Here is a 24,114-nt window from a genome sequence, read left to right as displayed (position 1 = left end):
TCTGAAGTAATTTTGAATATGTACTTAATTTACTCGTATGGGAACCGATCCCCAGACATTCAGCGTGCAACGCCGATGCTCTAACATTGAGCCACGAGATATATATATGATTTTTTTATTATCGCATATCATATGTTATCGTCTAGGATGTTTATGCAGTCCTTCACAACTATATGTTTATCTGTCTATTACTTTCATAAGGACCATAGCTCTGTGGTATAGTCTTTAGCTGCGATATCTGTTACCCTGGGTTCAAACCCCCGTAGATGTTTAAAAATGAAGCAGAATAAATGTAGAAAAGAATTTTGCAGTATTGCATTTCAGTTTTATTCTAAGTGTAAATGCAAGTCCGCAAGCGACTAGAAAAAAGCCAACTTGTCATCATATGATTCATGGCTCATTGGTAGAGCATCGGCTCGGTGTGCCGAACATCCAGGTTTCGATCCCTGGATAATAATTGAATGCTTACATATAAACAAATAAACCAATGGAAACAATGCTTACCATTAAACGTGTCCCAATGCTTACCATCAAAGGTGGCCAAAACAGTAAAGGTGAATTGAGCAAGCTAAATAAAAAAAGGTGATAAATGTAATGTGTAAACACAGCGATAACAGACAAAGAAAGAAACAAATTTTGGAAAACATATTTTATAAAAAAAATTTTATTGACAATTCTCTGCACATTAGAATTATTTTTGCAACTTTAAAAAGGCATAATAGCCCTTTCAAAAGTTGCCGTCAACCCAGGCAGGGGGGAGACACTGCCTTGTTGACCCACCGGGGAGATTACCCGGTGATTGGCTAAGAGAAGCCGGAAGAAGAGCCGAAGATATGGAACATTTTTACTGGAGCGATTAACCTTTAATTCGGATTTGTGGGTAGCCACATCGCCCTCCGTGAACACATCATCGGACTAAGCGGAACCCCACGTCCCCTTTCCGGCCAGAGCCCTCCAAACCTCGGTATATGTTATTTTTATATATACCGTACAGTAGGGGCATGACCCCCTACGGGCTTATTACGAGTCAAGGGGAAACGGGGCTACGGAAAGGAAGGGAGCCCAGATATGCACTTCAATTTATGAAAAATTTAATACCGTTTTTAATTGAGAATCTGAATGAAGTATGGAAATTCCATGTAATGTATCCAAACATAATAATTTATTCAGGACCTTGCCCCAAACATGAAACCTTTTCAGATCAAAATTTATTGTTCATCTATAATAAGACAGTAAAACACCATTAGGCATAAAAACTCTTAATTCATATATATAGTTCATACCTTACATGATTCGTGAGTTGATTGCGAGCATATTCTTCTGTCAGAAGCTTCAGAAGAGACATTTACGATTTTCGTTTACGCTCACCATGGATGCTGGTAGACTCGACATTTAAAGTTAAGACACTTTGCCCAATTCCAACAGTTTTGATTCTTACTTGTAAGTTGTTATTGCACGAGAATGCAGCGACGAAATCCGCGGTCTTTTTGCTGTTGACAAAAAGGATAGTCTTGGCACCACCGAGATCTTGTAAAACTTCAATCAGCTTAGCTCTCTTATCTCTTTTCGAGCACTGAAAAAACAGCTGTTCAACACCCGGATTGGTGCCATCGACAATGCCTGTTGTGACGAATATGTAGTCTTCCATGTACGTCGCAGCCAGCTCTTGCACTTCATCTGGGAATGTAGCCGACAACATACAAACACGACGGATTCCCTACAGAGAAACAAATAGTATTACATCAATCAAATCTCATACTCAAAAGCCATCGAGGACATACTTTCGGATGCATCGTTGGATGATTGACAATTTTTTCAACATTGGGACCGAAACCCATATCAAGCATTCGATCAGCTTCGTCCAAAATTTAAAACCTGACTCCCGAGAAGTCAAATACTTCACGGTCGAGAAAATCATTGAATCGCCCCGCGGTCGCGACAAAAGTATTGCACCCAGCTTGAAGATTTGACCGTTGATGGCTCGTGAGAATTCCTCCATATATAATCACAGACTTTAAAACCGAACTGTAGGAGAATTTACACGCCTCGCGGTGAATTTGAATGGCCAATTCACGAGTGGGTGCGACAATTACAACTTCTGGCTTTTGCCCCATGGCATGAGACGCAACAACAACACCTTGTTCTAACAATATGTTCATAACCGGTACCAAGTACGCCGCCTGCATGAAAAAATGTAAAATTTTAGATGACTTAATCAACGAATATCACGAAGGGTTTGTTGAGTATCTTAGATGGAATTGGACCTTTTAGTAGGCGCAATCACCGGCGTGCCCACTCAAAATTACTTTTACTTCAACTTACCCAGTTCATACCGACCCATTCGAATCAAGTCAGTACGAGGGCACCAAGGTTTCAAAATTACACAGCGTTAATTAGTTGGATTACCGTTTTCCGTAGCCCGTGAGCGCACAAGCAATTAAACCTCTTTTGGCAAGAATAACTACAACTGAAGCTTTCTGAACAGGTGTTGGTTTTATGTAGCCAGAATTCTTAATGTTTTGAAGTAGTAGCTGATGCAGGCCGGCTTCTTCGAATGATGTTATGTATTGAAGTACATCTTTTTCTGTAGCCTAAAGCAAATACAATAGATATTTAAAAAAAATACAGTTTCGAGAAATGGCTTACATGGAGGACGACTTTATCAAAATTGTTAACGTGTTCCCACATAGACAATGCCCTTAAACAGTTCCTTTTCATCACATGTTACAGCTTCTGGAATGTATTGCTCATGTGGCTTTCCATCTTCCGTCAATTCACTGAAGAGATTCGGGCAGCCTTTCGAGGTGTGGTCAGCTTCATTACACTAGGAGTAAAACAATGAACACTGGAACATAAAATAGTTTTGTGAAGATATAATTGATGTTTACATCATAAAAGTTGCTGCCACCAATGCTTCCTCCTTGAGGAAAATCCCTTGCTATATTGCCCTCTTCTTCGTTAAAAATGAGCACTAAAAATGATGTTTTTTTTTGTTTTTTGTTTATCTCATGGCAGGTACGACTTCCACCACCGCCGCGACCCTCTTGTGGACAATCCTTCGAGAAATGTCCCCCTTCCCCATACTATAAAAAGCACCAAGAAGTTAAGTTCGAACACATGTTTCGATATTTTCATCTTACTTTGTGACGTCAACGGACCACTACCGCCGCCCCCACCAGCTTGTGGACACTGGCAAAATGTCTTTCACACTGTTAAACAAAACCATAGTTTAAAGTAATCACACTAAGAATACAAGAAAACACTTACCTTGTGACAATGGACAGAAAAAATGTAGAACAGAATGAAACAAATAAGATTATATAGAGATGTCAAGAAGTAAAATCTAGCGAGGACGGTCTATCTAGCGAGTAAAGGTAGACAGCAGACTACACGCGTTAAGCCAATCTAAAAATATGCCTGAAAAAAAACTGTCCGATGAGCCACGGTTTAAGGCGCCTCTTGTGGACGCAAAAGTTATTACGAGAAATTTTATTCGCAACAAACTAAATGTTTTTAAACATTTAAAGTACTTATCCAAATGAAAATTTAACTTAAGAAAATTTATATGTTTGAGTAATATAAAGACGTTATTGTGTATTATTTTCACATCGCAACAACAAATAATGACTTTATATTACTCAAACATATTATTTATACCTAAAACAAGCAATTATTCTCATTGCTATTAGAATTACATTCATTATAATTGCTGCAGCACAAAATGGAAAGTTAATAGTTAATAGTAATAATAATGAAGTTAAGTAACTAGAATATAACAAAATAACTATTGTATAGTTATATTTTAATGAAATAAAGTTATTAATTAAAAAAATTATATATTTATATGGCTAGAATTCGTAAAGTTGTATTTAGAAAATTAAGTAGGAATCTGGCCCATAGATGGCGATAGTTGTAAAAAAGAAAAAAGAATATAAAAACAACATATATCGAGGTTTGGAGGGCTCTGGCCGGAAAGGGGACGTGGGGGTCCGCATGGTTCGATGAAGTGTTCATGGAGGGCTGTGTGGCTACCCACAAATCCGAATTAAAGGTTAATCGCTCCTGTAAAAATGTTCCGTTTCTTCGGCTCTTCTTCCGGCTTCTCTTAGCCCAGCACCGGGTAATCTCCCGGTGGGTCAACCAATGCAGTGTCTCCCCCTGCCTTGTTTGGCGGCAACTTTGAAAAGGCTACATTGCCTTTCAGAAGTTGCAAAAATAATTGTATTGTGCAGAGAATTGTCAATACATTTTTTTTAAACATATTTTTTTCAAAACGACATCGCTACTCACTTTCGTGATCAGCGATCAATTTCGAATCGGAATAATCTATTTTTAACGAAATCTAGGATTTGAAGAAAATTGGAAAAGTGAGAAGGCTTTAGATTTCGCTTTAAATACATGGTTTCGATGCAGAATTGAACGGGCATCACGAATACGAAGGTTTTTTTCTCGTGGGACTCATAGTTTTTGAATAAAACGTAAAAAACGATAAAAGTTGGGTTAAAAAATAAGCCCGACTTTGTCTTTCGGGCTTAAAAATCTTTCCTATTAAAAAATAATATCATTAAATCTCGATAACTATACATGGTTCTCATTCAAAGTTAACCAAGGAACACGAAAATGGAATTTGTTTTTACGTAACCACGGATGGAACACGAAAAAAGATAATGTGTATTTCACCAAAAGGATTAATGGAATTTGTTTTTATCCGGCGACGTAGAGTATATAGTTTTGGAGTAATCTAAAATATAAAATTAGTGTGTGCGAATCGAAACTGTATGCTAGCGCGCCAGTATGCTACAGCGCGCTATCGCGATGCAGCAGAAACATATCAAAAATCGGCCAAATACGCCATCTCTTGGAACTCGCGCACGCGAAACGCTGATTTCGATTTCGTTTTTGGTTTTCTCCTGAAATCAGCCGTGAAACACAAAAAGTGATGTAAGAGTCTAAATGCCTGCCTTTGGATTTTCTGCTTCTCAGCCACCTTATTTACCCGAAAACTTTCGTTGGCAGTATTAGAGATGTCCACGAGATGGTGTGGTGCATTAACTTTTTTCTGTTTGACAGGTAGTTGTTCGAACCAGACGTACCGGAACGGCGACGTGTACTCCTTCACGTTACGCATTCTAGAAAATTTATCGAGAGCCATAGTGTGGCGTTATGCTGTATTTATGAATACTAGATTCAAATCGTTTGTTGCCAATTTTGTCTAGTTCCATCATGAACGAAGCTGCCGTTCCGTGTCCTGTTGAAGATGTCCAAGGAGATAATAGATGGATGAGCTTGGTATGGAGTCATTACTTTCTATTCAAACTACCTTGTTTAAATTTCTATTTTGCAGCACCAAAGGTTTGTTTTGGAAACAAAAGAGAGAGAACCTGAAATCTTGTTTGTGGGTGACTCACTCATCTCTCACCTGATCTACACAGACATGTGGGAAACCATGTTTGCCCCTCTACACCCAGTAAAAAGAAACTCATACTGTTCATATCATACGATAACAACTACTTACTCGTTTTTCTAGTTAAATTTTGGCATCGGAGGAGACCAAACACAACATGTACTATGGCGCCTATCTAATGGCGAGTTGGACAACATAAAACCCAAGGTAAAGTTCTTTCATGCAGTTAAGGGTTTTTCTTATTCAACATCTTGGCACTGTGGGCTTTAGAAGAATATTTCAAAAGATTTGCCAGTCTTGTTGTGTTAAAATGATTGTGTTTGGTGCTTGACAATTCAGCACACTGCTGGCAAAGAAAATCAAATAAGAGAAGGATTTTTCATACGAGTTATGGACATTTTGCTGTGCCTTTGGTATAGTCTTATCGTTGAACGCTCCGTCGCGTCGAGGGATCAAACGAAACGTCTCTTGAATTATGCAACAGCTTTGCAATAAACTCGCAGATCGCGCGTTTAAAATTGAAAAAAAAAGAAAAGGGGAGGAAAGACAACAGAAAAACAGTCCGAAAACAAGAGCTTTTCCCTCCGTTCAACGATTTTGCCGGCTTGCATAGTGCCTCGCAGACTAATAACGATAAAAGCGCTCGCCTTATTTATTTTTGTTGTGCAAAGAATGGGGAAAGATCTAGCAAACGATGAAAGAGTGTGTATGCGTGTGTGTATTATATTATTATGTTTATAGAGAGGGGAAGGGAATAAAAATAAGGGGGAAAAAATCAAAGGAAAAATGGTACAACTTTTTTAAAGAGAGTTGGAGGATTTGGTCCTTTCTCCAAGTCTTTGATCGGTTAAGATTGGTCCAAGTTTTCCACGGGATGTCATTACGATCCAGTATCGCTTTTTCTTTCGGTGGGGGGCGACCTCAAAGTTTTATCAAGACGTCCGTTTGAAGCTCGCGTAGTAGTCCAGCAGGAGCCTCTTTACATTATTAAAGAATAGAAAATAAAAGACGAGAAACTTGGCTTCGTCAATCACGCAACCGATTCGCTTAGCCGACTACTCTCTCCCGCCATGCGCGCTAATTAAGTTTTGACGAGTTTGACACGGCCAGTTAGCCTACTTTGCCGTCCGTGTTTTCGCATTGGGCCGTGCACCACCAACTGCAGCTACGTATATGCATACGCAATGAATGTTTATCTTTTTTTTCTTCTCCGACTAGCTCAATGTACATCCGTTTATGTGTCTCAGTTACGCTGGCTGTCGGCTATTAAAGTCGGATTAAGTCGTCTCGTTTTTTTTTCTTAGATTCGTAGCGACTACCGCTGTTATGATTTATGCGTTTCACCAGTTAGTAATGGTTTAGTAGCGCCGAGAACAATAGCTGACCTTTTGTGTGACGTGAGCTTTTGCCCGCTAAGTCAAACGTTGATCCAATTCGTACAATCCAACTATTCGCCTCCGCAGCCTCCGCCCTTCCGAAAAGCGCGCGGAATGGCAGTATTACGAATCGTTCGATAATTCCGGAAGACATTGTATTTATTTATTTTTCCGCTGCTTTGCTATGTTCGCTGCAATCTCGAGCTCAGAAAACTTCCACATTTCTTTTTTCTTCTTTCGTATTGACACACGCGAAAAACAAGCTTCCATCAGAAGGATTCTTCTTTCTATACGAAAAAAAAAGAATGTTAAAAAAAAAAAAAAAAAAAATGTCGATATCCTATTATTGAAAATGCCGAGTGGGTGTATTTGCGCAGGGTTAGTGGCCTCTGTTTGCATAGAGATAAAGAGAAAAGGCGGGTGTATAGAGTATGTATATTCGGCGAGAAATGCATCCGGAATGAATGTCGTGAAAAAAAAAGAAAGAAATGGAAGCCGCGATTGTATTGGATTTGTGTGGGCAGTGATGGTTGATTCTTAAATATGCCGCTGTGTCGGTAGTCTACTGAAGAAGGAAACGAACTGGATATGTTGGCATGACGGATCGACAGCTGCTTGTTTGTTTCCTAATTTTTTGTCCGCCCTGTACTTGTTTGGACATTTGGTCTCGTTCGTGTAAAATTTTATTTGTTTGTTGTCGTTGAAATGTCCTGCATTTAGGTTGTCGTCTTACTTGTCGGTACCAATAACCACGGCCATACTGCCGACATGATTGCCGACGGCATTATGGCTGTTGTCCATCTCATCCGAGACAAACAACCCCAAGCGCATATCATCGTTATGGTAAATTCAATTTAACCTGTCTGTGTGTGGAAGAAAAAATTCTGATCAAAATACTCATGTAATTTTATTTTATTTACATATTTTGATCCAGTCGCTGCTGCCCCGTGGTCATCTGGTAAATCCTCTTCGTCAGCGAAACGCTCAGGTCAACGAGCTGCTGGCCCACAAGCTGATGCTGATGACACGCGTCCAGCTGGTCAATACCGCGCCAGATTTTGTCCAGCCGGACGGGACCATCTCCCACTTGGACATGTACGACTATCTCCACCTGACGCCCAACGGCTACCGGCGCGTTTTCGAGCCTTTGCACGATTTGCTTTTGCAGCTGTTGGCCGAATCGGACGAGACGGACGAAACCAATAACGCCCAATCGCTTCACAAAGGACCGTGATTCTCTTTCTTCGCTTTTTTCTTTTCACACACACACACACACACATACACACACACACACTAGACTTTAGATATTCTTCTATCCCGCCTACACTCGACAGCAATCGTACAGCAGCTGCTGCCTCCACCTCTCAACACGGCCGAAAGAAAATAAAAGTAGAAAAGACCATTTTTTCCCCATTCTTGGCTATTAAATCAAATCTCTTCTTGATGGTTCTCTTTAAAAAGGTGCGATATTTGTTCCGCCTCCTTTTTTTCTCTCTGCCGAATGATTTGCTCTATTGTGTTAAAACTAATACGTTTGATTTGGCGCTGTGTTATTCGTACGTGTGTATCGCTCCAGCAGATTGCCTTTTTTTTCTTGTTGTTTCTCTTATGGAAATGCCGCACTGTGAATGGATATATTATAAATAGATCTCTAATGAAGAGATGAAAAGCCTTTTTTTTTTTTAATCTTTATTAGCATTATTTTATTTCCTATATAAACTAGTTCTAAAAAATAGGAATTTTCTCTCCTTTGTTTTTGGCTTTCGTGTTGTTCCTCCTGGCTTGCTCTTTGTACTGTACATAATCGGATTGTGTTTTGTGCGCGTCTCAACCACTCTGGAAGAGTTATTCGGCCGGGGACGGGAGGGCGGCAACGGGATTTTGTGTCTTTGCTGTTCGTTGTCTCTATTTTTCCTTTTTTTTGCAGGCTTCAGCAAGAAAAGGAAAGGCAAAGAGGGTGTTTGATCTGTGTTCGGGGTGTCGTAGCGTGTGCAATCAGTTCTTTTTCGAGCAAAAAAGGAGGGACAAGAAGCGAAAAAAAAAGGATGCGCTAAAAGACTTTTATAAAGAGATAAAAAGGAAACGGAGCCTTTTGTTTCTCGGCCGTTTTTATTCACGCGTCATTCTTTGCAGCAGGATACTCAACCCTCGCATCAGAGGGGAGAAGCAAAACACGTTGGGACAGATCAGAAAAGTTTTTGTTTGTTTTAAAAAAAGTCTTTTTATGTCGGGGATATTGTTACAGCACCGTCAAATATGTATTGAATCATCATTTATACAGATGTGAAAAGTGTTCATTATTACATACGCGCCCTTAACCAATAATTCATTTGTTCGTCCCGTTTTCTATTGAAGACAAAAGAATAACAACCAAATAATTAGCAATCAGCTTCTTCTCTTTTCCTCCTTACAAATGACATCGTTTTGTGGATTGGGATTAAAGGAGATATGACACATATACAACCACTGCCTTGTTGTAGTAATTACACACGTTTGAATTTTGTTTTGCTTGAAGTTTTGGCTTTGTTTTTTATTACATCCGTCCGTTTGTTCCTCCGCATCGTTTGGCTCCGCGTTGGGTTCTTGCCCGTTTTGCTTGCTGACACGTTAATTAAAAAACCTGATGCCATCAGCGATGTGTTCTTTTTGATATATCCACTTTTATACAATCATATTTATATAATAATATATAGAAGCTAATTTGACGTCAGGATGGGCAATAGGTGTCTTCAAATTGAATCGGGAATTGAATGTTTTTTTTTTTCAAATTAAAATTACGTGAATGTAAAAAAAAAGTAAAAGAAAACGTTGGATGACGATGAGGGATGGACACATCAGATATCTCGGGTTTGACATTTTTGGGTGAGTTCGCTTCCGGCTTGTTTATTAGGGTTTCCTTATTTCCTTTTTTTTTGGCAGACATTTAACCCAAATAAAAACTTGTTGAAATCAAACAAGAAGAAAACCAAAACCGCCATCAGCATGGATTGCAACACGTCCACAAAGTGTAAGGAATGACGGCCAGGAACGTAACAAGTGAAAGTCGAAATTGCCGCCGGCCACCTATGTCAAACGCGTGACAAAATTCAAAAAACGAACGCGGGAATGTTTGGTTAAACGATTTTTAAACACAGGGACAAGTTGTTTAACTTGATTAAATTAACGCTGAATAATGATCGCAAGGGGAATGTATCAATTGATACATTACATGGCAATATGGTTTTATGGCGCCAGTATGCTACAGCGCTAGCGCAATGCATCAGAAATATATCTTTTTATCCATTATTTTTCTAACGGTTGGTTTAACGAGAAAACTAACCACAGAATCGAAATCAGCGTCCAATTTTGGTTATACGGTGTAATTTTCGTTGAATTCCAAGAGATGCCATTTTTGGTCGATTTTGAGAAAAGTAGGAAGGCTATAGCCTTCTCACTTTTTCATTTTTGGACAAATTTTAAATTTCGCTTAAAATACATGATTTCGATTCAGAATTGAATGCTGATCACGGAAGTCAAGTTCATTTTCCAATTGGTCTTATGGATTCTAAATTAAACGTAAAAAACGAAAAAATAAAAAAAATCGGGCATATTTTTTTAGTGGGGCTTACTTTTTCGTCGGGCTTAAAATCTTTTACTGAAAAAACTGATACTCGTCGGAATTGATTGAATATCACAGGATTTACACAAAATTGAATGCTGATTCTGGAAAAATTGCTATTTTTTTTTCATTAAGGCAATTGTTTTTGAAATACACCGAATACGTGATATGCTAGCGCGCCAGTACGTTACAGCGCTAGCGCGATGTAGCAGAAATATATTTTTTTCCGTTATTTTTGTAACGGCTGATTGAATGAGCAAACAAACCACAGAATCAAAATCAGCGTCCAATTTTGATTACACCCTGTAATTTTCGTCGAATTCCAAAAGATGCTGTTTTTGGCCGATTTTGACTAATGTATCATGATTTTAGGATTGAGCAAATCAAGTTATATTGCCCATCTAATATGTATCTCATTTATGTACCTGAAGAATAGGAAGCGGAGCGCGAATCTTTGGTTTTATATGAGCGTTGGGTTGGTCTTGGATCAAGTACGGTCGTTGGATGCATGAGGGCGGCGCTAAGTTCCAGACTGCGATTGAAGTAAATGGCGGTCGGACGTCCGACAGTGAACGAACAGTTAAGACGAAGCAAACCCGTTTTTGGATCGAAATGGCGTTCGGTTAGGATCAAACGTAAGTTGATAACGGTCTGGGAAGGATCAACTGACTGCATTTGAATCGTCTGACCGTCCACCTGTTTCCATTTTTTAAAAAAGGGAATTATTATTTTTATTTTGCCAGAGATCGAACATATCGAGCGGTCGATTATATGATTTTAAATCCATTATTAGTACACATGAATAAACATGCGAAAGAAAGCGGAACTATGGCGCATGAATTGATATAATGACATCTCTCTATTTTCCACTTCCTTTTCATCGGAAGTCGAATAATGACGTCTATAGTATTAAACGCGCGTTCTTCGTACCCATCAATCTATCATTTGCTCAATATATGAAATAGGGCATTAATAGATGCACTGTTGTGTTACGTATGGATGTGTGTATGTGTGTGTACCGTTTGTCGGTTGAGCTGCCAGGAGAGTTTGCTCTGATGGGCGCCGATGTTGGGCGTGATGGACGGCGATGTGCAATTAACGTCCAGTTGCTCGTTCAGCTCGTATTGATCCCGCAGGCCGCTGATGAGCGGTCCGTCTTCGGCAACCTCTGTGTGATGTTAGTAGTAAGAAAGAGCAGGGTGGGGAAGCGCGTGCAGAACGTGCGGATGTCGACAAGCCAATTTCGGTCACGCGCGCGTGGATTTCCAGTTGCAAACGAACGCAATGAGACAAGTCGAGTCAGACATCAGTTGGGCACAAAAGAGACGTGCATCAGCAACCATCGTCGTCCGTACAACCGGCGAAATAATAAATAATACAAAAAGGAAAAGAAAACGGATATCAAGACGAGAATCATGTACATCGCGATCTATAATGAATCAAATCTCCGTATGAGAAAATATCAACATTTGTTTTACTTCGGAAAAATATTTGAAATTACGTCAATGCTAAACAAAATATTTTGTTCTAAAAAAAAAACAGAAATTCTAAGAGATCCCTCAATTTGAAGTGTGTTTGGCGCTGCCACTTTTCAGCCGCAAGATCACGGGGCAATGTTCCCTACACATTTCAGCGTCTTTGTATTTAGGAGGTTTCGTTTTCTTGTTCCGTTTCTATATACATATCCGAGTATATCTCATATAAAAAGCAAGGCAAATAGGCTGCTTGTCTCCTTGCTGGCTTGTTACATAAAGAATCCCACTCGGATCGCGACGGATGACGATATGTCGATATAACTTTTTTTGAAAGCTGAGGGAGCAATCCATTTGACGTGCGGGACAACGAGCAAAAGCGTAGACGAAGATAAAAAAGATTGAAGAAGAAGTATAGTTGGTGAAGGAGAGAAAAAAAGGGGGGGTTGGGGAGAAGAATTTTCATTGAAACTGTCGCTGGAACGGAGCCAAAGTGGAAAGGGAATAGATAGGAACACTAGTAGTAATAGAGTAGACATTTGGGCAGGCAAAAAGAGGAGGAGGGGGTGAACGATAGAAGAAGAAAAAGAGAGATGAGAAAAGAAGGGCGATGGTAAAAACCACTCACGGATGACAGTCATGTTGGCTCGACGATAAACGGTCTCAAAGTCAGGCTCGTCTGCCGATACCTCGCACTGTTTTATATTATAAAACAAAAATTGATCAAAATACATTTTTTTTTAACGAAAAACTTATTTTCACGAATACACTAGCAATTCACACGAATACAAAAGGAAACGGTCTTGAAAGTTTTACCCGAAAAGTGGCCGATGAGTTAAAGTTGACCGATTTAAGCGTCACCCTGCTATTGTTCGATCGAGCCAACTAGGTACAAATGAAAGACAAAAAAGAAGTGTGTTCAATCAACTCCAAAATGCGATTAGGCAATTGATTTTTTGTGCTTCCCCCTCAACTTGATGGAATTCCATTAAGCTGAACGCTATATGATATAAATCAAACCAAGTGAGTATATGAGGACAAAGTTATACATGCTGTAAGACTCGTTTCTAATTCTATGCGCTGCCTTTTGCTGTACACAAGTCGCGAGTCTAAATAGGTTGATGTGAAGGTTCAGCTAACTCGATGTCATCTCGACAACTCTGTGACAAAAAGTCGGCGTTTCCATGCTGACTGCTTAATGCGTTAACTTTGATTCTAACCCAAAGTTCTAACTCCCCTTGTACCACATGATACATGGACGTTGTGTGTACATAACAAGTTCTTGTGCGGTCTTTGTCCCATTTTTTTTTCTTTCCATTTTATGGACTGGTGGATAATATTTTAGAATCCATTGATCTTTTGTTGAAATCAACGGAGCGTACGAATAAAACGACATTATCCATTTCTTTTTTAAAATGCTGTTTTGAAAATATCGACTCAATTGAAGAAGGGCATGGCATTTTCCAATCATTTGATAGATGAAGCCTCAATTTTTATTTTTTCTATAATAAGTTGGTGGAGGGCTCTCCCTATATAGAACTTCCATCAACAAATGGTTTCGGCGTAACTCCCTCCGCACCCAACCATTTCCCAATCAATAAATTGTTTATAAGATGAAACATGTAGCCTCCCTTTTTTCTTTTCGTCTACCATGGGCCTCTATGCAATTTTTGTTTTTCCGGAAAAAAAGAAAGAAAAAAGGGAGCTTGATCTTTATCTCTATGGCGTTCAGCACTCTCCTTTTTTTCGGATGTGCTCTAGACGGGGAAAGAAAAAAGGAGGAGCTTCTGTGTAATTCAATCGGCATCTAGCAGGACGCTCGTTCGCTCCGTTGCGCTATATTAGAAGGCGGCTATATATAAGAAAGGACATAAAAGCTGAATCGATAAAATCTGAGGGTTGATGATGAGGGTGTATATTTACTAGACTCTCTCTCTGTGTTCTCTCGATTGTGCTGCTTGCATTGGAACACCAGTCAAGCGGCCATAATGATCGCAAATATGCAGCGAGAAATGCGCTTTAAAAAATTGATTTTATCCTTACAGATTTAAATATGATTTTTCATTTCGTGCGGATATTTTGGACAAAAATCAATAATGTAAAAAAAAATAACATGAATCGTTTGATTAAAAATGATGGTAATACTTACGTCAACGTTGATTCCTGGGCGCGTGAATGCCGTGACGGGTGTCCGTTCGCTGAACATGTAGCGATAGAATTCCTCGTGATTTTGGTACCATTTCACTGAATAGAGCTTCGCATTTCTGGCCGCGCTGAAGGAGCAGTCCAGTTCGACGTCGCTTCCAATCAGCGCTATACTGGGCACCTTGAATCCCGTCACTCTAAGACTGGAAACTGGGCCCATCAGAGCCGTGAGCGCTGCTGCCAATAGCCAACAGCTCGTCATATCTCCTGAAAAAAAATAGTACATCAAATAAAAAATAAAACTATTTTAAACAATAACAAAAGAAATAGTTTCTTTATATATATATATATATATAAGTCAGTCGACTGATGGGTTTGCAATCTCATGGGGGATCCTGGTCTGTTATATTGTTGTTTCACGAGTTATAGGACGGGGAGATGGACATTTTGACTGAGCTATATATATAAAGTTGTCCGGCTGCGCCCCATTTGATATTCAACGACACAGAGTAAAAGGCCAACGTAGATCCGTGACCTCCTGTCGTCTTTGTTTTTTTTTGTGTGTGCGTGTGTCTGTGCAAGGGGATGTTGCTGGACAGTGTCCCCCTTGAATAATGTATCATATTGTACACGTTTGGCCAACCAGCGAAAAAAAAAAGTGACATTGATGCGTCCGGTCGTGACACGCCGACACGGAACACATCCAAAGAATTTCCTTTAATAAATACCTGATGATGTAAGAAAAAAGGGGAATCTGTAAGGAATTTTTTAGCGCATTCATACAACAACAACAAAAATCGAGACATAATTTTTTTTTTCGTCTTCAACAAAGTAAAGCTCACTCGTGTAATAAATCCGCCCACAAACGTAAAGAAAAAAGTAAACATATATATACTTCCGTTGTCAACTGGTGAAGAAAAAATATATATATATTCACCCCTGAGGCACTATATGCGCTTTTGTTGTGTATGTAGACTTTGTGATGCGTGTAAAAAAGGTTTCAATCTGTCCGTCGTCGTGCGGATAAGGCTATTCGAGCGTCTATAATAACCCCTCTCTCCCTTATATATATATATATATATATCTGTCCGCCTTTTTCTTTTTTTTTTCGCGATCACGGGTCTCTCTTTGATTGATACGCACGGATAGAAAAAAGAAGTGGGGACTACAAAACATAGGGTAAAAGGAGAATCGGAAAATGCCAAGGAGTTATATACAGTCTTATTAGATTGCTTTATAAGACGGTCTAGCGTATTATTCCCGAGACGCAATTTCAATCCTTCGCCAACAGATTGGACTGCTGAGGTAGACTATGGATATATACGTTTTACTGTACATCAATATCGATTTCGTGTCTTTTGTCTTTATAGACGAGGAGAGGCTGAAAAGCCCGTAAGACTCTCTCACCTGATCCTCGTGTCTATGTATCAACTCTATTTAGAAGCGCACTCTGTTGTGAGAGTACGGCGAAGAGGCAGCAAGTGTGTCAACAAGCAAACAAGAGTGGCATTCATCAAGGCGGTAGCATCGTTTAAAACAGTCTTGACTTGGACATTTTCTTTGGCTAACAGGAAAATCGTGTCTTTGGCCCGCTCTTGAAATCAATTTACTTTCGCAATTCCGGGTGTACCAACCATGGGACAAAGAAAGGAGATGGCAGGAGTATATCAGTCGGGTAACGCCCCGTCGCCCTTAATCGTCCGGTTTCGCCGTTGGCTCGACAAAAATAACACGTAAAGGTCCAACTAAACTGACTTCTTGTTTGGCTTTGAATTGATACGTGTAAAAGAAAATGAGGCTTCACTCCAGGCTTCATTAAGTCTGCGTGTGGTATATCCAAGTATTAAAAAATATATACAGTATATATATATACAAACACATGGTTGTACATTATAAAGCACTCCACATTTAGTTTGCTAGCATCCTACTACGTACGTAACTAAATGATGCAATACAGATATTTTCGTTTTTAGTTGATACGTATAATGTTATATACTAAAAGCTACGATGAAAGGCATGTTTCCACTTGTGTGTGTATACAGTCATTTTCATTCATGGATGAAAAAGAAATGGTAAAAAGAAAAGGCCCCTTATAATACAGGCTCGTTTTTTTTTCATGTTTGGAGCTATATACAGGCGGATTGTGTTGTATATGCCGCAACGCTGGAATTCCGGATGTTTTTGACGGTATGATTATTGCTCCATGTTGTACGGATTTCTAACTCCTTTTTTTTTTAGATTTATAGTTTGAGGTCTTCCTGTTACACTCCATGAAGTTTGATTCTCTTTGACGCGACATGTTAAATCTCGTGAGGCTTCATGTTCAGTTTTAGGCTACAGCGGTAAACAAATAATGTCCTATGGTGCCTCTTTTGTTTCTTGATTCACAGCGCAAAACAAAATAAATAGGAATTTTTTTTCCCCATGTATATGTTACAAAGGCCTCATATTTACAATCGCCTTATTGGATAAAAATTGATAGAAACTCATTGCAATTAAAAATAATATGCACAAAGTTTGAATTTGCCTAATTGCAGAGAGACTATATCGCTGTTGAAATCAAAGCGCATGTAAGATTATACTTAACAAAAAGACAGCGGAGCAGCAACTAATGATTAAAAAGCTGCTTATATACACAGACAGATTTGCATACAAGACATAGTCACCTATTATTGTAAGATATACCGCACACATACTTTTTCTGTTGCATCTGTCTATGTGCCGTTTCCAAGATAATAAAGTATACATACCACAAAAGGGCATGTAAATGTCCTTAGAGAGCATACAATATTGAAACGAAAACTTATTTTTTTTATAGTTTCTCTTTTTTACGATGATCATATTCGTACACACGACGTTGAGAAAGAAAAGCATGTGCGATGTTATATATGCCTGTATAAATTAAATAAGAATTATAGATAAATATACCTAACAGCACGAAAAACCTTTGGCTAATACGTATATAAATGCCTTGCAAAAGTATATTTATATATATATATAATAATGGTGTATATATAATAGTAGGCCGTGTTTTTCCTCTGTTCCACAGCGCATATCCCCCACAGGCGGCGGATTGTGTGTGTGCCCAATTGAAAAGGATCGCACGTCGTCGAGGGTGCATCACTATGTAACTAGTGTTGCGCATAATAGCGCCAAAAGGAGTGCAGTCGTCTATATATATATAAGGACAGCGTATAGTATAAATGTGCATGTAATAGAGAAAATGGCTGCGGACAGAGCGCAGGACTCAGAGTTTCATTAGAGCAAAAAGATGTAGCTAAAAGTTGGTGTATATATAGGAACGCCCACGACAATCAAAAGGAACAACAGCTGTTCGTAGAAAAACACACAAAAAATGTGTACAGAAAAGATGTTTTTATAACGGCAATACAAAAACTTGCAAATTAGTCAACTTTTTATTTCTTATGTTATATGATCGTGTAGAAGGAAATGCGTCCTGTTGCCTTTGTTGGGCGTATATGCAAATGTGAGAATTATGTCGGCAAGGCAGATTTATATGTAAAATGGTGTACCGAAAACATCAAGTGATTAGGCTAATATTTCAAAATCCAATTTTTGAAATGATGTGAGCTAACAAAACACTTTTGTTTCGATATACTATATCGTCCTTCCTTTTCCCCATTAACAAATTGCCTGCGTTGCTATAGCGTGTTGACATAGTTTTGCGTGAGTCGAAGTCATTTCGCGTATAGGCTACACCCATTTTTTCTTTGTTGCTCGTCCTATCGATACAGTCAACTGTAAAGTATAACCGTGTGTTAATAATCCTTGTGTTCATAAATACTCTCTTTAACGTTACCGCAGCCACGTTGCAGAACCTTAACATGAGATAGGCTGTGGGTATGTAATAGGAATACGATTCTACATTATATCGTCGTGCATAAATTGAACGAAAAATGTGGATGCAGAACAATGAAAACGATAGATTGTGAGAGGGGCAGAGATTCCCACAATATAAACCGATGTGTTACGTAACAGTGAATTAAAGTCTATATATATACTTAATTACAACTGGTGGCCATGAATTATACGCGCCTACACCTTTTGTACACACGTACATATAAGTACACATACACGTACATATGTACACATACACGTAAGTTTCTGGGGAAATGGATGCATATTTTTAAAAATATCTATTCGAGATTTTTTTAAAAGCTAATTTTCTTTAATTACAATCAGCTATTTTATATTTAAATTTATACATAAAGTTTTTCTTTTGTTGTCGTCCTCCTTGAACTTCTGGGGAAACCAGTTGTTACTACATATCTTTGCATTCATGGGTATAACAATATGAAGAATTTGATTACATGTCTGAGGAATTGGTGAAATTCGTCCTCTTCCTCTATAATTTCTCACGGCCTTAACTGTTTTTAAGATTTTTGCCCCACATTTTGGCCCCGACACCTACACAACTACACCATCAAGAAATTTATAGAACCAAAGAAAAGGTCATTTAGAGTTCACGAGAAGAAAAAAAAAACACAGCAAAAATCGTAGTGTAAAAAATTTCGTGTGTAATGATGGGGAATAAGACGATTCTTCCCATCGTTAAGAGAAAAAGAAAGAGAGAAAAAAAATATGAAGAAAAAAGAAAAACAAAATCATCAATCAATTTTTATATCCTTTCGTCGGACGTGTCATCCCATTATTTCGCTTCCTTTCCGGCTCGTTATTATGTAGGCTAACTTTCCTTTCCGTATATCGAATATAGGGTTAGCCATTCTCCCTTTTTATGTCAATATCTAAAAACATATCCTGCCATCAAACCAACCAATCACCATACATCTAAAAAGAAATGCAATCATCTAGCCAATGTGTGTAGCTATCTATACAAAATGTCCATTATACGTCAGCAGCCTTTTAAAGCGTTTAAAAGCAACCAATTAAATAATAAATATGCAAAATTATTAAATACATGCCCCAATTTAATATAATAGCGTTTCAATTTTTGAAATATTACAAATCGAATGGCCTAGCAACAAAAAAAGGATAAATTCTCATAGCGGTGAGAAATCGTATTGAAGGACATGCACTCAAGCGGATGTGATTCTAGTAAAGACGAATATTATATTTATTTTATATATAAATATAGTTGGGTTAGACCCTTTGAAATATTTGTAACAACTAACTGGTTATAGTGCAACGCCTTTGCTTTATATATATTGTTTTCGTGTTCGATATTGAAGTGCTATCAAGGGCGTGGCTGTTGCGCTTCTGTCATACGCAGAGAAACATAAATTCAATAGACTACCGTCTACGTTGCTTCTCTAATGTATATATCATATATAAATATAGGAAAAGAGATGGGTATATATAACAGTATCAAGAAAAAGGGAAAAAGTGCAAAGTGCTTTTTTATATATATTTTTTGTTTTAGTGTCTCTCGCCATTTTTTGTTTATACACAAAATGGAATAAAACAATAAAAATAAAAGTGTGTCATGCTTTTTTCTTTGTGCTTTTTTTTTATACATGCACAGTACAAAGTGTTTCCATAGTGACTCTTACACAAAAATGGATAAAAGCAAATATTTGACGTAGAAAACAAGCTGTGGATAACAAAAAAGAGGCCAGTGACATTTAACCCCTTTTTCTGTAGCTTCGTTTCCTAGACAACAAAGAGCAAGTTTTCTGTACATATAATAGATTTGATTATGTCAGACTATTTACGAGGCGGCTGGTTTTACTACACGCGCATTTAACATTAAAACAGAAAGGGGACAACAAGATAAATATTAAACTGATGAGACTTATTATTACAAAAAGAAATTGTCATTGAGGTATACGTATACACTGAAGGACTATATATAACAAATGGAATAAATACAAGGGGAGCTTCGAACGATGCACGAAAACAGAGGACTTGATTAACGATGAGCTGTTGCCCCTTTTCTATATATAGCGTCCCTCTTCCTGCCATTTTGACACGGATGGAAGTACACCATGAGTCACGACTGACCAATGGGGGGATATGAAAACATATAGACAAGCCCAAGCATTTTTTTTTCATTCAAAAATATAGAGGCCAGTTTTGCTTCTGTCTCTATAAGGATAGTCCGGACGTTGCCGATATAAGTTAAAAAAAAAAAAGGATTGTTGAGAGAGAAGACTATCGACAATAGATGGACAACTTTTTGTTGGGTTTTTTTTTCTTTGAGAATGTGTTTATCCTTTTGCCATGGCTCTGCAAAAGACACTGTAGTACATTTGCCGTATGGATATAAATGAAGGGGGATCATCGAAGGATTGACTTGAGAGAAAATGAGGCACTAAAAAGGGGCCGATGGATCGCTGATACACGTTCTCTTTCTATTATGTAATATAGGCATCATTATATTTAGCGGGTAAAAGATAACCTTCTTTTTATTTCCTTATTTTTAAAGAAATACATGAAAAGGAAAGACTGTACAATGTAATTGATTGATGTATGAATTATAGAAAGATTTATAGCGCCTTCATTTAAACGAAGATGGTTCTTCTTTTTTTCGTTTTTGTTAATGTTGATTAATAAATGTGTGTTTAACTTTTACTTTCTCGTGTGTTACAGGAAGTCAAATGTGAATAAGTTTAAAAAGATGCAATCGAACAGCGGACAAAACGAGTTTCAAGTACTTTTTCAAAATGATGATTCCGGTTTGTTTTTAAAGAAAAACCAATGCGGAAGCAATGACATCTAACAGCCCATTTAATCTTTTTTTTTTTTTTTTTGAATTTCCGTGTTTTTCACAGTGACTTTTCCCTTCCTCAGGAAGGACTAAAATGAAAAGAGAACGATCGAATCCACCATATACAATTTGGAGAATGATAAAATGTAGACCCGACTATCCGACATTTGCAAAGAACTGGTTAAATGTCTAAAGCTTCCGGGATCTTTAAATCCATCCCATTTAGAGACAAACATTTAAAACATTTTCCCCCATCTAAAAAAATAAAATAAAAGGGCAGCAGCAATTAACGATTATCTACAGTTATAAAGAACCCACAAAATGTGTAACTGTACACATGGCTGGGCTGGTTATCTATATACGTAGCTCGAGGGATGTTGCCGCCAATGTTACGTGTAGAAAATAGAATTCACTTTTGTAACAATATATCCTTTCTCTCTTTTTATGTCTTCCTCTTTATATAGATATATATATGTATGTGACCTATACGTATATAATACATGTCTAACACAGCCCCATCCACACGAATGCGTAGACCATTAGGGGGTTAACCCTCTATATAGATACATCAACTTTTATATGCTCATAAAATGTAAACGATGTCGACACAAGAATGAAAGAGGGCATGTATAAACAATAACATTCGGACTTTTTATTATTTTTTAGGGAAGGGGGAGAAGAGGGGTATTATCTAAATTAGGACTATTTGGACACCATCATTAGAGAAACTCTTTGAGCTAGATGTCAGCAAGGAACTAATTAGGAAACATTGTTTGTTTGAAAAGGACAACATCCCTCGTGTTCCACAAAACAGGCTATTATAATAGATGTCAATAAACCTGATCATTCAATCTTCAAAGAAATGAGGAACGATTAAAACTTTGTGCCCTTTTCAACAAACATAGTTTTTATGCTCTTTATGCAAATGAGATGGAAAAAAGGGGGGATTTCTTGTACCGTGAAAACACTATCCCGATATCATGTGAAAAGGAAAAAAAACTCGTACAACATCAGCGATCTAGTGGTTATCTGTGGCTTTATCTATTATTATATCGCATAAGGCCTTACTATGTCGTTTATAATGAAATCGATCACTCAACCGATGGCAAATCTATATTTAGAGGCAGCTCATAAGATTATATAGACATCAGCTCACTCCTTTTTTTTTATTCGACGAGACTTTTTTTTGTTAGGTAGGATCGACCTCAATCATCCCAAGGGCTACTGTTTATATCTATCTATGTAGTACAACATAATAATATATACTGTATATATATATATAAAGAGATGAAAAGAAGAAAAGTTGCACGCGCTTCGAAGCTTTGACGACTGATTCGCCGATCCTTTGAAGAAAAAATAATTAAAAAAAAGAATCTTGCGTAGATGTATAGGGAAAAGTCACGTTACTATTTACCCGGAGGCACTCACGTCCTTGTGTATATAGTGATTAAAGACGTTTTATGTATAATACATCTTAATAAATCTAACACTAAATAAACAATTGAAAAAATGAATTTTTTTAGGTTGAACGTGTTCCAAGAAATCAATGCAATACATTTGCGAAATATATATAGAAATGGTGTATTATATTTATATATATATATATAAACGAGAACATCACTTATTTGTTGGACAGCACTCTTGGAGTGCTGTATATTAGATGTTGTGTATCCTGCCCCCCTTTTTTTGTACTCTGCACGACCCTTTCTCGCCATTATAGAGAACAGGCAACATCTTAAAAGGCAAAAAAGAGGAGAAAACACGTTCCATTATACCAAAAAGGTTCGCCTGATGGGCTGCAGTTGTTGGTTGTCTGATTTGGACGATCCACACACACAGAGTGCTGGCCATTTTCACGTCGGTATATAACGGAAAAGAACGAAACACAAGAGAAGCTGCAACGAACCCCAAAAATAAAAGAGCATCGACTAAGATGGAAGTAACTAAATACGTCCATTTTGAATGGCTCGATGTTATACTAGAAGCAGCGACTGAAAAACTCGTTCATTAACGAATCTCAAGGGGTTCGTGTATACAGATAAGAAACCATGCGTTGTCAATTAAAATCGCATGTATATGAACGCGAGAGCATGTACGTAAATAATTTCTATAGACGACAACATGTCAAGAAACTATAGAGAGGATAGTTGTGTGTATACGTATGCAATCATTTAGCTGTGTAGATTAGAAAGGTCTAAACACGAGAGTCATTTGAATACATTTCGCGTTGATTACCGATCTGTCAAGTGCAGAAATGAAACCCAATAAGTTGTAATACATGCAAACTCTGTGACTTAATTTGCCCTGTTCATTGCGCAGTTTTGAAAATGTCTTGTCGAATTTTTCCAAACTCGACTTGAAAACATTTCTATTGAACTTCATTTGGAGAGACACGATGTTCTATCGATGAGGCAAATTGGCTTGATTGGAGACGGTACACAACTTGACACGTATAGAATTCAATAGGCAACATCAGTTGTCCTCAAGTCACCGGCTTTAACAAAGTCCCTTAGATTTACTTGAATAATGTGCCCCCCAAAAAAGCACATAAGAAAAATAGTTGATCCAAGTCTTACCTTTCTTAATGAGCCGCCCGTTTTAAATAGTTCCTCGTTTATGAATATTGTCGACACACTCATATGAGTGAAATTCCCCTCCGTTTCAAACACAAAACACCTTTGAAAAAAAAACGTCCTCTTGTTCGGCGTGACTTGTTCGTGGCCCGGCAAAGGACCGACTGTGACGGCAACAACCAATTGCTCCGCCTTTTTATACACATGCCTTTCAAGTGAGGCATGCACAAGTGTGTGCGTTACAAGCACATGTATGATGGCCCCCTCCCCTATTTTCATTTTTATTGAATTAATGTATATTTTCTTTCTTAGTGGTCGTTATGGGTGAAAAAAATAACTGCCGTTATATAGATTTCGGATGAGTGGGTAAATCATTTCGCGCATGTGTCGGATGATGATGATGGCTGGCGCGTGATTCCATTTTCTTTTTTGCTGTACACATACCCGTGTTTTTTTTTATTGATGGCTGTACAAATACACATGATGTATATGTGATAGCAGAAAACGCATGTCAAGCGAGAAAGGCAAAATAGCCTACAGTAATATATAATAAAGCCACAACCTATTTATATATTCAGTGTTTTTGCTGTGGATCTGTCGTCGAATAATTCGCCTGCATACATCCGCTACCGATACATTTTTTTTGTGTAAGACACGTTCATATTGTGTATACAGTAAGATTTGATATCGTAGCTAGAAATCGGGAAGGTATAAATTGAAGTATATTACATTAAAATAGTTAGGTACATCTGATTCGTCAATCATCGTTGACTGGTTTATAGGAAACTTTGCCACAAACTCGATGGTGCAACGACAGTTTTAGTGCCTTATCGGCCATTTTTTTTTTAGATATACCAG

At 38.0% G+C, this 24,114-nt stretch overlaps 2 protein-coding genes and 1 long non-coding RNA gene across 3 annotated transcripts; 1 reads left to right on the top strand and 2 right to left on the bottom strand.

Moving 5' to 3' along the window:
- Window positions 1-1,814: 1,814 nt before the first annotated feature.
- LOC130691532 (uncharacterized) lies at window positions 1,815-3,140 on the bottom strand. Its single transcript, XR_009001247.2, has 3 exons — window positions 2,889-3,140; window positions 2,647-2,824; window positions 1,815-2,591 (listed from the first exon to the last, which is right to left on the bottom strand). It is a non-coding gene; the product is annotated as an uncharacterized LOC130691532 (long non-coding RNA).
- Window positions 3,141-5,052: 1,912 nt separating this feature from the next.
- On the top strand, window positions 5,053-8,441 carry LOC130691052 (platelet-activating factor acetylhydrolase IB subunit alpha2-like). The gene is made up of 5 exons (XM_057513957.2): window positions 5,053-5,289; window positions 5,345-5,467; window positions 5,528-5,611; window positions 7,501-7,623; window positions 7,715-8,441. Exons 1-5 carry the CDS (start codon window positions 5,224-5,226, stop codon window positions 8,012-8,014), a joined length of 696 nt encoding a protein of 231 aa, XP_057369940.1. The 5' UTR covers window positions 5,053-5,223; the 3' UTR covers window positions 8,015-8,441.
- Window positions 8,442-9,017: 576 nt separating this feature from the next.
- On the bottom strand, window positions 9,018-23,402 carry LOC130691511 (uncharacterized). Its single transcript, XM_057514469.2, has 7 exons — window positions 23,260-23,402; window positions 14,000-14,262; window positions 12,667-12,735; window positions 12,479-12,545; window positions 11,398-11,546; window positions 10,804-11,074; window positions 9,018-9,843 (listed from the first exon to the last, which is right to left on the bottom strand). The coding sequence occupies exons 2-7, from the start codon at window positions 14,255-14,257 to the stop codon at window positions 9,758-9,760; spliced, it is 900 nt and encodes a 299-aa protein (XP_057370452.1). The 5' UTR covers window positions 14,258-14,262; window positions 23,260-23,402; the 3' UTR covers window positions 9,018-9,757.
- Window positions 23,403-24,114: the final 712 nt, after the last annotated feature.

This window comes from Daphnia carinata, chromosome 1 (genome assembly GCF_022539665.2).
Source record: "Daphnia carinata strain CSIRO-1 chromosome 1, CSIRO_AGI_Dcar_HiC_V3, whole genome shotgun sequence".
NCBI lineage: Eukaryota > Metazoa > Arthropoda > Branchiopoda > Diplostraca > Daphniidae > Daphnia > Daphnia carinata.
This window is presented reverse-complemented; position numbering and strand designations above follow the sequence as displayed.